The following is a 14,890-nucleotide window of genomic DNA, read 5'->3' as shown; positions in this document are numbered from 1 at the left end:
TTGTTCATTATGATGAATTTTGATTTATCTGCAAGATAATTTTAACAAGTTTAGTGCTCATCTTAGGATGGTTCCTCACATACTAATTCATCATGATGCAATCATTTTGAACATGTCTGGACAAGATGAACAACCATTGTCTCCATTGCTTTGTGCTTAAAGATGACATCATGCTAAGCAAGTTTGGGCAAATCCTAGTCTGTGGCAGGTTTTGACAGATTTCCAGGGATTGCAAAATACCATGCAGTATATAAGAATAAGATTCTGTTAATCACATCACTCAGCATTCTGATGTGAAGGTCACATCATGGAACCCTGCTGTGTTACACATTATGGAACCCTGCTGCATTGGGAGAGTTCTACAAGAGGAAGATAACTGACACAAGACAAACTACACCAAAGAGAAAGTAGCTCTTTTGAGTTTAGCAGAATTGAAATCAGAAGAAAAGGAATTACTGAAGTGGAGAAGTGGGTGTGCCAACCTTAAAGTCAAAATTTAATATGCAATTTCAGAAAAAAAGAACAGGGAAATCAGCTTCATAATCATTTTTGGGCACTCACTAAAAGCTACTGGCTACAGGGATATGGGTACAGAGCAAATTTCTGGCACTACTCTTGGAATATATTACAAAAGAACAGTATTAATATATGTGATGGTGACAGTCATTGTTTTATAAAGGTTAAAAATGCACAGCTATAAAATGAAGAACAAAGCCACATTTTTGCTTGACAATGTCAATGTTTTTAAAAAATCACATTTAAAAAACATTTGAAGTACAGCTTTAGGATTTTGCATGGCTAAATAAATCAAAATGAAATTTTTGCTTAAACTGTTTCAAGGAAATCTATCACATGAACTGGGAAACTCTATGTGAGTTAGCATGGAACAACCCAAAAACAAAGTCTCACACTTCAAGACAGATCATGCTGATTTTGTTTTTGAAGCAAATTGAGTGATCTTCACAGTTAGGAGAATAACTTGTCTTGAAGAAATAACACAAAAACTGGGTTTGGACAATTGTTCATTTAACCTTAATGTTAATATTTTCATTACATAACACTGTAACATATTAAACAACCCCAATATTTACAACTAACAAAGTACACTTAATAGAGTCTTGTCAGTTTTTTAGGAAACTATGTCAAACCATAAAAATAAGTGAATTTCTTATGAAATCATTTATCATGCACTAAAACATAGTAAGTTTTAGATAAGACGTAAACCTTTAGGTAATGCAAATGAGTTTTCAACAAAGTTGATGAGACAGCATGTGGAACTCCTTAGTACTCCACTGCTTACTCCATGATTCCTAAACACTGACAGTTCATAATCCAACTAGCAAAAAATTATTTGCTTTACTCATTAAGTAACTTAATATGAATCTTTTTCTTTCCTTATGTAATCCTGTTGTACCAGACATTGTATCAAACTAACCTCAACTAAATCTTTAAAAAGTTTTAGGATTTATTTATGTAAAAATGGCTCGTTCGGGTTGAGTAAATGTTTTACGTAGAGGAAGGAACAACGTTTCGACTTTCTTTGGTCATTGTCAGGTTCACAAAGAAAGGAAGAGGTAACTGACCAGCAGCTGACCACATGTTTGAAAGGGGTTGTGTAACCGAGTCTCGGAATGTAGAGGGCATACTTAGATGTTTGAATATATAATTTTATATTATTTATTTTATTATTATTATTTATTATATTATTTTTAATATAGGTATAAAGGTGTTCCTTTGTATTGGTTTATTTTGGGCTTGAGCTGTTGTATAAGTAAGGCTTCTTTAATTTTGCATGTTTTTATGTTTGTTTCTTTATTTAGTATTTGAGTGTTTTCTATGGTTATGTTGTGTTTATTTGACTTGCAGTGTTCAAAAACGTGTGAAGGTGACTTACGTTCTTTGAATCTGGTTTCCATTTTTCTACTTGTATCTCAATATAGAAGTTGTGGCAGTTATCACATTGTATTTTATAAATAATGTTGGTGTAGTGTTTGTCAGTGTAGTTTTTAGATAGTTCAGACCTCAGTCTTGTGTCTGGTTTTTGAATAAATTTGGTATTAACTGAAATGTCATATTTTGTTACTAGTTTTGCCAAATGTTGGTTATGTTTCTGCTGATGTCGGGAATATATGGTATGCAGCAGTATATAGTTTCATGATTTTTGATTCGTGAGACATATTTACTTTCGTTGGTTGATTTTGCTTTCTGTCCAGGTGTGTGCATATAATGTTTTATACAGTTTGTGGAGGAAACTTATTGATGTTGATGAAGTATTGTTTTAGGATTTGTCTCTCCTTATGTTAAACTGATGTTTTTGGTTTAAATATCACTACAGTGGACTATATTTTTAGCTTCTAAAAATTTAGCTAGATTGCAATGTTAAAAATTCAGTTGAAGCAAAGAAACAGCTGCAAAGAGCCACTTTAGATTCTTTGAACTGTTGTAGGTGTGACTATTCTTTATATTTATTTTTGATTCAGCAAGAGATATTGATGAATTTTGAATAAATAGCTTGGAGTATTAAGTGCAGAGGCAATCAAAACCAAATTAATGGTTCAAGTTATGCTGACCCCAGAACTTTACCAGAGCACAAATTGAACAGTGTGGACCAGAAAATCTGGAAAATATAAGAAACATAATAATCAGAAATACAGTAACTTATCTCAGAATTTACGAGAAAGAAGGAACATCTGAATGCTTGGCCCAGGAATGCATGGCAAAGGAAGGGCATGGAAAAAAAAAAAGACTGCCCAAAACATCTACTAACACACCAATACACAAGGGATTGCTATAACTGGCCTCAGGTAAAGCAGAACAACAGGCCACATGATTAATTCCAATTCACAGAGATCTAAGACCAAAACATCTTCTTCAGGAACAGAGGAACCCAAGAACATAAAAGCAACATATTGTTATACAGTGGTGAGAATCACAACAGAAATTAATAATAACAATATTATGGAAATCTCAAGAGGCTAAATGAAAATATTCTACAAAATTTGAGAAAAATTACAACAGGAAAAAAGAACTAAGTTAGTTAAGTTAATCATGCAAAAAAATAAATAAAAACATTGAAAAGCTAAACACATCTGCATGCTAGAAATCTAAATTCCAAAGTGAAAACTGAGCTCTACAGGACACAGGAAACCAGCTGCACCTGGAGGTTGTATCTTACTTTTACAGGTGGACAGTTCTTGCATGTTTATTTGCATGCTATAGTATAACTTCACCATGTGTAAACAAGTAAGGGTAGTGGTGACAAAAAACAGTGTTTCCTAGGAAGAAGCAATGAATAAGAATAGTTATTATGTCAGACAGGCAAAGTATTGCATCAAAAATGTGATTTATTAGCTATGATATGATGTCAAATTTATTCATAAAACAAAAAGACAATTTTATTGATTTCTGAATGCAGCTCAAAAGAAAGTAGTGACGTGCATTTTGACCTACTGTTGAAAAGAGGGTTAAATACTGAACTGACTCCTTGTAAGAAAAGGCCAAAAATGGATTCTGTAAGTATAAAACTTAGTTATTTGAAACTGAAAAAACAACACACGTAGAATGGTATAATGCTGTCCACAAACTACTAGCACAGAAAAAATGAATAAAGATAGATAACAAAAAATCTCACAATGATAAAATCACATATGAGCTTTTACCAATATTACATAGTTGGTTAATTCTTCATATCAGTTAATATTTGAAAGTTTGCAGCTTAACCTCACTCACAGGTGACACAATAGAATATGATTATGAAAGTGACAATAGATTCAGGTTTATCGAATCAAGGACAATCATAACAACAAGAATGAAACATGTTTAGTGATATACATGTCAGAAATGCAAAATATCATCACAAAAATTATTAAACAATAATAAAAAATGTAGGAATGCTGTTAAATTAAAACAAGTAAGTTTAACACTATTTATGTTATGAAGAACACATTTACATTCTAAATATATTTGCTTACTATTCATTGTTGTGAAAGTTTCATGTTCATTTTTCTCCAGTTTCATATTCAACAAAACATCCTGTTCCTCTTCAGCAAATGGTTCAACCTTCATATTTAATATTCCACAATTATACAGAAGCTTCACTTTATATCCTCATCAAAACTTGTATCTAGACAACAGAGAAATAGATTAAGATTTAGATGTTACATCCTTCAAAACAGTAACAAAGTTTCCAACAATTACAATTCCATAAATTCACATTATCTTGTTAAATTTTATATAAAATTAAAAGTTTCATCAGTTTTACATGTTTTTACCAAAATGGTGACATAATTTGACAACAGTTTTGAAACAATAATTTTCATAAGCAGTCAAGACAACTTTTACCAAAAGTTTCATTCAGTTTAAACTAGTATGTAATGACTGGAAGGTAGCTTTTACTCTTTGTACAAACTGTTATTAGTTTTACATTGTAGAAACTTTTGTTTTATTCAGAAGATTTTACCAGGTTTACCTGGCATCATCAAATGATATTCAGGAACCAGATAAACCTGGTAAAACATTTTGAATAAAATAAACAAAAGTTTCACTTTGTACAATCAATACAAATATGTGTGAATTTTAAAATACTGTTCTTTCTGATATTTAATTCAGGTCTTTAATCTTTTGAGTAACCACATATACAAAACTAAACTAACACATGACAATACTAGAACTACTAAAACACCTTTAAACCATCTAGTACTTGAACTGTTGATCACTTCTATCATTCCACAATTCATAACAAAATTTCTATTATAGAAGTACAAACCCAACATCAGGAGCTTATTAAAATATTAGGTTAAAATACGTTATGGAAAAAAAACAGACCTTTTTTTGTAAACCTGATTACTGATAATGAATAAAAAAAGCTTAATACATTTTAACAAAACCTATTATACCACACTATCAAAAATTCACTCACTTTATGAAAAGAATCTGAAAACGTAGGGATAGAAAAGGTAAGTGAACAATAATGAGAAAGCTGTTGAATGGTTTAATGGATCCTGATTACTGATAATGAATAAAAAAAGCTTAATACATTTTAACAAAACCTATTATACCACACTAACAAAAATTCACTCACTTTATGAAAAGAATCTGAAAACGTAGGGATAGAAAAGGTAAGTGAACAATAATGAGAAAGCTGTTGAATGTTTTAATGATCAATATAAAAATTACATGTATCACACCTGTGTTTTATTTAATATGTACTTGACATCTTTGGTTTAAATGAATGAAAGTTGTAATAGAGGAGTGAACAATGTTGTTCACTCCTCTATTAGTGCTTTCCCTACCCATACCAGTCATTTTTAAATATATAATTTTCTCTGCAAGTGGGTTTTCTTGTCATCATGAATGAAAGTTGTTTAACACATATATTAATGATTACTAACTTATAAACAATATTTGAGAAACCTGTACTCAATCAAACTATATCTTAATAATTTATTTAAATTTCAATAGTTTTTAAAAATAACATATACTGTAACAAAGGTTTAAAATTACATGTAGTACAAGAAAAAAATCAAAAATCAATTTATCAACTGCAGATCATAGCACAGTTGTATACTGTTTCACACCACATATTTATTATGCACATGTACTAAACACACAAGGTACAAACCTTGCCACATTTTATTTTTAAAAGTAATAGAAAGTTTTGTATTTTCTGGGATGAATGAATATTAATATTTAAATATGACCACTTGTTTACACTAAAGGTAAAATGTTCATCATTTATTTACATTTCATAAAAAGTATTTTGAGAATTCCACGTACATTACTTTAGTATTTACTATTGGATTGAAATATTACAATATTTTTTGAACGCTTTGGACCCAGTATGATCATTTACTATTCATTATTGTTAACACGAAACCTTTTGAGTTTGACAACTGTCAGTATAACAATATTGGACGTCAACCGTACCTTCTAGTTCTTTCAAGTTACAGCTAACAGCAACCAATATTAACACGATAATCAATAAACCTTTAGTGTAGTTTAAATACTGATACTACAACGGTAGTAGGGCAAATATAACTTTTGACAAAATATGGAACCAAAACTGTACTCTTACAGTATATCAATATACCCATCTTTACACATAAAACGCTAACTTACATTCTTCATAAAACACGTTTGTCAAATTTCATTTTCGCCGAAGTCTAATGACAAGTAGTAACTTGTAAACTTCAGATGCCAATTATTGGACGGTAATTTATATCTCTACAATACAACTTGTGTTTCTAGTTTTTAATTTCATAATTCATTGTGGGCTTACACTGTTAATAAGTTAAGATATTTCGTATAAATTATACTTTTACTATATAAATTTTCAAGTAACAATTTTAATACGATTACGTTCTGCTTTCCCACTGTACCACCAATACACATACCATCCGTATTCTTTTGCATCACCTTCGCGATATTACACATGCGTATGACGTAAGAAAGACCATCGTCCAAATTCTACACTAATCAGTTCTGGCTATACAGTTTTTAAACATGTTCCATAAAGTAAATTAAAAGATTTATTTCTGTACAGCTTCTTTCATACGCTAATCGTGAGACACGATATTGACCCACAAGGTTTATGATACAGTTATATTTAAATTATAATACATCCAATGAAATAACATTATTTGTGATACTGGTCTTTGAGATTATTATCTTGATAAGAATATAGCTGATGTTTTATTTATGTATGATTTTAATTCTCCGATCCACAGTAATTCTATAATTTAATATAATTTGGTATTTTCTCTACAAAAATTACTTTATTTCGTGTTGTTTTTCTCTAATATATTAACTGGTGTTTAATTTTTTAGTTTTAATGTTTTTTACATACAGTCCGAATTTTCTGTGACGGTCAATCCTAATGGTAAAAAAGTAGCTCAAGAGTTGGTGGTGGGTGGTGATGACTAGCTGCCTTCTCTCTAGTCTTAAACTGCTAAATTAGGGACGGCTAGCGCAGATAGTCCTCGAGTAGCTTCGCGCAAAATTCCAGAAAACAAACTACAAATTAATATAGTAAGTGTGATAATACTTTTCCACCATTAAACTGATATGTTTAATGGTAGTTTGATACAGTTACGACAGAAAGTGTTCGTACCCCTGCGTGGTGAGTAATTTTTTCCTCATAACTTAAAAAGTATCATGTTTTGGATAATGAAAGTAGAGTATATTATAAATATTGTACTAACACACATCTACATATTTTTTTATGTAAATTGAACGACAAATAAACTGTTTATAAATAAATGACCAAACATAGGAGGGGCAGAAAGTGTTCGTGCGTCTAATTTAATGGTCAGTTGTGTAGCCTTTCAGTTGAATTACTTGGCGCAATCTATCCTCATAGCCCTCCATGATCGTTTGACAGTACTCGACTGGTATTTTCTTCCATTCTTCTTTACAGAAGGCCTCCAACTCTTGTAAGTTTTTCGGATGACGCTGATGAACCCTGGTCTTCAACTCATGCCAAACGTTTTCAATTGGGTTGAGATCGGGTGACTGCGATGGCCACTCCAGAACGCTTATATGGTTCCTCTGCAATCAGGATTGCTCATAGTTCGATGTGTGCTTAGGGTCATAGTCGTGCTGGAAGATCCAACGACGCTCAAGCCGCAAGTTCTGAGCAGCATTCTTGATATAAGTGCCAAATATATCAACGTACTCTTCTTTTTTTCATGATTCCGTTGACGCAATGAAGGCTGCCTACACCAGAAGAGCTGAAGGAACCACATAGCATGATCGAGCCACCTCCGTGTTTAAGTGTAGGGATGGTGTTCTTTCGAAAATTTCGTTCCCCCTTCTTACGGAAAATATATCGAACATCACTGTGGCCGAAAAGCTCGATTTTAATCTCGTCTGACTAGAGAATACTCTTCCAATAGGTAAAGGGTTTATCTACATACTTTCTTGCATACCTCAATCGTGCTTCTAAATGAACAGGCTTTAAATATGGAGTTATACGAGGACGGCATGCTTTGATCCCAGAAGAGCGTAACAAGTTCGTAACTGTAGGAGTGCTTACTTCAACCCCAGTTTCTGTATGTCATTACGTGTTAAACGAGGGTTCCTTCTAACTTCTCTGAGAACCTTCCTCTTGGTTTTCTCTGGAATTTTTTTGGGGTGTGTGTTCGGAACGAGGGAGGTTAGCAGTTGATCCTGTAAGCTAAACCTTGGCAATAATGCTTTAAACAGTAGATTTCGGCACATTAAGTTGTATAGCAATAACGGAAAGAGACTTGTATTTTACAATAATTCGTTTTTTTTTAATCACTGGACAGTTGTTTCCTGTTCGCCATGATGACCAAGCAGATAATGACGGAGACGGCGCTATATTGCCGGAAGTAAATTTTTTTGCTGGCTAAATTCCAATAATTATGAATCTAGTTCTGAAATGGTATAATATAGTTTATTCGTCAAACTAAACAAAATTTTTACTGGAATATCAGTTTTCACACGTTCTGAAATGTACGAACACTTTCTGCTCCTCCTATTTTTGGTTATTTGTTTATAAAGTTTATTTGTCGTTAAATTTACATAATAATGTATGTAGATGTGTGTTAGTATAATATTTATAATATATTATACGTCGTCTATTAGCCTAATCGTGATACTTTTTTAAGTTACGAGCAAAAAACTACTCGGGACGCAGGGGTACGAACACTTTCTGTCGTAACTGTAAATCCATACGTAAGCTTGTAAATGTGGTCTTCCTTCGCATTTATGGAAGAATTTACAGTGGACCATGAAGTTCGTTGCGAAGTATCTGCGTTTTTCCCAGTGCTCTGATATTAACAGATTGTGTTAAGCATTATTTACATGATACAAATTTTAAAATAACTTTCCTTGGAATTAAAACAGGGTTCATAGCAGTTCTTAAAATTCTTTTAAATTCATGTTTTGACTTCTGAAGTCTTAAGGTTAATTTCTATAGGCACTAATGATGTCACATTTTTGTAGCTCTGGTTTGTTTCACATTGTAACTATGATTAAAATTGTTTAAGTAATTTGTATTCATTTTATCAAGGCTCTACTTGAAACTGTGAGAAGTAAATTCAACCTGCCATGTTCAGTGAAAAGATGAGGTAGGGAGAATCTATTAATAAATAACACCTTCTACATGGTTTTATCTATCATATTCAGAACCTTTATTTGAGTTCCTGATAAGGATGTATGCAAAGTAACAGTTTCTGTTCAGTTCTATATACTATAATTAAAACCTTGCCTATAATTCTTGATAAAGCCGTACTTCAAGTAGATTATGAAAAGACATGTTATTAGTTAGTTAGAACTTCTTGAGGGTTCTATCTACAATACTTAGTATTTTGATTTTTAGTTTCTGGTAAGTACATACAAGAAGTAGAATTACCTGGTGGAACATTGACAATTTCAGCCTGACAATGCTGGACCACATGGTCTGATTCCCTGCAGTGGACACAGAAAATAAACAAAAAAATCCCATTTTTGTCTTTTAATGTTATGTTAAAGTATCTTTACAAAATTCACAATGGGTTATAAGTGCTGTGCCTACTACAGGTATCAAAATCCAATTTGTAGTACTCTTATGCCCTCATACACAACTGCTGAGAAGTGGAAGCTACTAAAAATGTAACAATTGTCCCCAGTGTGTATTCTTTGATGTTCTTTTAATTAAACGTTTCTTGAAAAACATTTTTCAGAAACTGAACAACTATATGGTTTACAAAAGAGGATGTATTCTTTGATGTTTCCTTCAGTTTTTACTTCTTACAAAATATTTTCCACATACGATATTTGATGTAATTTCAAGTAATTCTTTTGATAATATGGTTTTCAGGCACTTCACAACTGTACGGTTTCCCTCTTGTGTGTATTCTTTGATGTCTTTTTAATTGTGAATTTCTTCCAAACTTTTTTTCACAAATTATACAACTGTAAGGTTTCTCCCCAGTGTGCGTTTTTAAATGACTTTTTAATTCACCATTTGATATAAATTGTTTTCCACAAACTTCACAACTGTATGGTTTCTCTCCAGTATGTATTCTTTGATGATGTTTTAAGTTACTTTTTGTACCAAAGTGTTTTCCACATACTGCACAACTGTAAGGTTTCTCTCCAGTGTGTTTTTTTGAATGACTTTTTAATTCACCCTTCGATATAAATCGTTTTCCACAAATTTCACAACTGTATGGTTTTTCCCCGGTGTGTGTTCTATGATGTCTTTTTAATTCTGAATTTCTCCCAAATCTCTTTTCACAAATTGCACAACTGTAAGGTTTCTCCCCAGTGTGTGTCCTTATATGAAATTTTAAGACACTATTTCGTATAAAGCATTTTCCACACACTGAACAACTGTATGTTTTCTCCCCAGTGTGTATGTTTTGATGTTTTTTCAAGACAAAATTTGATCCATACTGTTTTTCACAAACTGTACAACTGTAAGGTTTCTCCCCAGTGTGCATTCTTAGATGATTTCTCAATACACCTTTTGATATAAACTGTTTTCCACAAACTTCACAACTATAAGGTTTCTCCCCAGTGTGTAATCTTTGATGATTTTTTAAGATAGTACTTCCTACAAAATGTTTACCACACACTGTACAACAGTAAGGTTTCTCACCAGTGTGTGTTTTTTGGTGTCTTTTTAATTCACTGTTTATTCTAAACTGTTTTTCACACATTGTACAACTGTAAGGTTTTTCACTCAAGTGTATTCCTTGATGGGATTTTAAGATACTTTTTGTACCAAAGTGTTTCCCACACACTAAACAACTATATGGTTTCTCGCCTGTATGTATTCTCTGATGTATTTTTAAATTACCCCTTGTTCTAAATTGTTTTTCACAAACTGTACAACTATATGGTTTCTCCCCAGTGTGTATTCTTTGATGTCCTTTCAATTCACCATTTGTTCTAAATTTTTTTTCACACACTGAACAACTATAAGGTTTCTCCTCTGTGTGTGTTCTTTGATGTCCTTTTAAATCACTGTTTCTTCTAAACTGTTTACCACAAACTGTACAACTGTATGGTTTCTCCCCAGTGTGTATTCTTTGATGTCCTTTTAATTCACCATTTGTTCTAAACTGTTTTTCACACACTGAACAACTATAAGGTTTCTCTCCAGTGTGTATTCTATGATGTCCTTTTAAATCACTGTTTCTTGTAAACTGTTTTTCACAAACTCCACAACTGCAAGGTTTCTCTCCAGTGTGTATTCTTTCATGTTGTTCTAAGGAACTATTTATTTCCAAGTTTTTCACATCAACTGCACAATGATATGGTTTCTCTCCAGATTCTATCCTGTATTCTTTTATTAGGCTATCCACTGTTTTAAATCGTTTTCTACTGTCTACAGAACTGTATGTTTTACCATTACACTGAGGTATATTAAATTCTTTTATGTTATTTCCACTTAAAGTTGTTTCTCCACATATTTCATTGTTTGGTTTGGAGGATTTTATAACTTCTGTATAGTAATCTTCTTGTTTTATAACATGATAACCAGGACACTGACTCACATCACAGATGCTCATACTGGTATTTGTATCTGAAATAAATGTATAAATGATGTTATATCATAGTTAATAATAAATTTAATAAACTTCTAAATACACATAACGTTTTAATACAATCAATACAAATACCAATATTAAAATATTAAAGCTAAACCTAATTATTATGTAGTTTTCACAGTTTCACATTTTAAAAACTTTTCTACCCAAACCTGAAGCTCGTTAAAACAAATTATGTGTTACTCTACATGTTTAACAGATTCTTCACATAAGAAATATAACTTTACTTATTGAAATATGATAGTATAGTGTCAGTGTCACAACAACTAATGTACTTACAGCTGGTGCCTCTGGATTAACTTTTAGAAACATTTTGAATTTTTACTTGTTTTATTTTATGTTTAAATAATATGTGTGAAACATGTTAATTTACATCAATAATTTATAAATTTTGTTCAAATGTGGTATATGCAAATTATAAATTAATATTTACAAATGTCAAGGTTTTCATAAAACTAAAATGTTTGTAAATACAGGGTGTTCGGAAAGTCACTGTGCAGTTTTGTAATCATATTTTATTCAGTCTATTTCAAGCCAGCAACTGATAGCGGTGTTTAGAAACAAAATAAGAAGGATCCAGGCCTGTATTGATGCCAACGGGAGTCACTTTCAACATTGTTTATAATTGTCATTCGTATTTACCTTCTGTATTCTATATTGAAACATATCTGTTGATAAATATATGAGTGCACAGTGACTTTCCGAACACCCTGTATATTATTTACTATTTTTTTAAAGTTTAGGTACCATCCCTCTGATTAAAAGCTATCTGATCACTGTATTCAGCATGTTAAATTAAAAGAGTGAAGATTTAGTACCATTCCTTCAAGTCTTTGATTCTACATTGGGTGGTTTTTAGTAAATCACAATTACAAATAAAAGTGAGAACAATACATTCTCTGTACATGTTGTTATTTCAATCTGTTGAAATGGCTTCCAACCATTAATCAGACAATTTACACATGAAGAACCAAGAAGATAAACAATTAGAGTTTCTTTCTTCTTCATTTTATACAAACAATTATTGTTCTTATTAATTTTCAGGCAAACAAAATATTTATTTTTTTAATGTTTTTTTGACATTTTGTCACTTCAAAACCTTTCACACAAAAATCCCAAGGTAGAAGTAAAAGATATATCAAACTTAGATCTACACACTTCAAATTAATCTTGTTCCATTTGGTTTAATGACTTTTTAAAAACACCAATAGTTTGAACAATTCTTTTAAGCCATTGTTAATGCACTTAAGTTTTAGATATTTGTACTTACCAAATGTACCTTGTAACAGAGATTGAATTTTTTCTTGAAATTCAGTTTTCACTTTCACATTCATATCATTATAATTTGAATTATTCAGATCATCATCATTGCTTTCACTGAATTTTGAAATAACATCATCTTCTAACAGATCACCAGACTGTTCTGTTTTCTCTTGGACAAACATGTTCTGAAATTAATCAAGATATTCAAAATGTCAATAAAAATAACAGTAAATGTCATCATTACACACAGTTTTCACACTTAATTAGTTTAAAACACAACAATGTAATTAATAAACCTAATGCTTCAAATTTATGTATGTATATAAATACAACTAACACTACTTAAGTACATAGGACATTTTTTGCTTCATTCTTTAAGCAAACAAAACAAAGAGAATAGAATGAGAGAAATGCAGTTTCTTTTCTGTTACTTGTTCTATATTATGGATTCAGGTAAAATGTGTTAAGCTAAGAAATAATTTAATAGAAAACACCAGATTGATAGGTTATAAAAAGAACTTTACATGAATATCCTATTAAAATAAAGTGTGTTATTTGGTGATTTGGAGCTTTATGGAGTAAAGCATTATGGATACGTACAGGAAACGATGGGTACTGAAGAGTAAGAAAAACAAAATAATATAAAACTCAGAAATGAAAATATACATACACAACTGTGACCTATACATATCCTAAAACAACAATCAATCTAAAGAATGCCAGACTGTCCAACATAAGGACGGATCTTGAGATAAAATATGTTTTCCTTCATGTTTGTAATGTTGTTATGAAAGCTGAATGTGAACAAGTTTGATCTAAGTATCATTAACTGACAATAATGAAAATTATTTCCTAAATATCCAAGAACACAAGATGAGCTAAAACATAATTCAGAACAACTAAATGAGATATAACTAAAAGAAGTGAACACAAAATCTGTGCAATTGCATGCCATACTAAACCACAGTAGAGTCCACAGTTACATGATTTTAAACTTTCCATAAAAATAAGAACAGAAGAATGGTTTGAATGTTGTTAAAAAAAACAACCTGAACTTTCATATTCAGGATTAACTGATTTCTTCAGATAACAATGTTAGAGCAGGTCACAAAAATGGGATGTTAACAAGCCATGGTGGATTGAACTGATAAACAGATTTACCAATATCATTGTTTTTCAAAACCAGTTCAGTCAACCTTGTCTGCATATTAAGAAGAAAGGTAGCAATACAGATATAAAGACACAACTAGATAAGATGCTGTAATAAAAACCTGAGTTTAGCACCATACTGCAGAGAAAGCAGTAAATGTCTGAGATGAAGTGAAACTTAACAAGACTCTGAGTTAGTATACAAACTTTGGACTACAGTAGTAAAGATCCCCAATGCAGTAATCAAGACAGATTATATACAGGACCAAAAATCTTCAAGATAGAATATTTGGCTGAAATATACAACAGGTTTGACTGAATGAGACCTGCAGTATCAAAAACCTATATGGTTACAAAGAAGTGGAAAACAGGTGACATGGAACTTGTACATTTGAAACTAAGCTCCTTATTATGTGGAATAAAAACAGATTACTGATAAAGAGAAGTCCTAAGAAATTTATCATAACCAATACATGAATAATAGTACCTTCCATGCAGAACTCTGAATCAGAGTGTAATTACTACTGCTGCCAAAATGCATGTAAATGGTTTTAGAAGAACAAACATGAAACTTTTTACTGCGATCCATTCAGACAAGAAAATGAGGGCAGTTTAAAGCTGCTGCTCAAGCACCTCGTATCTGATAACATACATAAACATAAAAGTCAATGATATAGAGACTGTTTGAAATTGTTGGAGGAACTTGTTCAAAGATAGCACAGATTTTTAATCCTAAAATTGTGTCACTTGAGACTTAGCCCTTATGGACTCTAAGTACCTGAGAATATTGGTTCTGTAAGATACCAGTCTCCATGTAGTGTCATAAACCTTCTACAAACAAAAAAAAATATCAAAACAAGGTTCTCCTACTTGAAGAAGCCCTTTGATTAAGGTTTAATGCCAAATCACGTTGAACA

General features: G+C 31.6%; 1 protein-coding gene across 1 annotated transcript in view; it reads right to left on the bottom strand.

Moving 5' to 3' along the window:
* Positions 1–14,890, bottom strand: part of LOC143235718 (uncharacterized) — a 39,822-nt gene that overhangs the window by 15,510 nt on the left and 9,422 nt on the right. The window contains exons 4-7 of the mRNA XM_076473929.1: positions 12,832–13,009; positions 9,796–11,536; positions 9,377–9,432; positions 3,972–4,106 (exon numbers count right to left, since the gene is read on the bottom strand). Of these exons, the coding sequence (XP_076330044.1) occupies positions 3,972–4,106; positions 9,377–9,432; positions 9,796–11,536; positions 12,832–13,009 (2,110 nt within the window). The remainder of the gene's footprint in view (positions 1–3,971; positions 4,107–9,376; positions 9,433–9,795; positions 11,537–12,831; positions 13,010–14,890) is intronic.

The sequence above is a fragment of the Tachypleus tridentatus genome, chromosome 12 (genome assembly GCF_004210375.1).
Source record: "Tachypleus tridentatus isolate NWPU-2018 chromosome 12, ASM421037v1, whole genome shotgun sequence".
In the NCBI taxonomy this organism is placed as follows: Eukaryota; Metazoa; Arthropoda; class Merostomata; order Xiphosura; family Limulidae; genus Tachypleus; species Tachypleus tridentatus.
The sequence above is the reverse complement of the archived record's forward strand: the minus strand, read 5'-3'. Positions and strand labels throughout refer to the sequence as shown.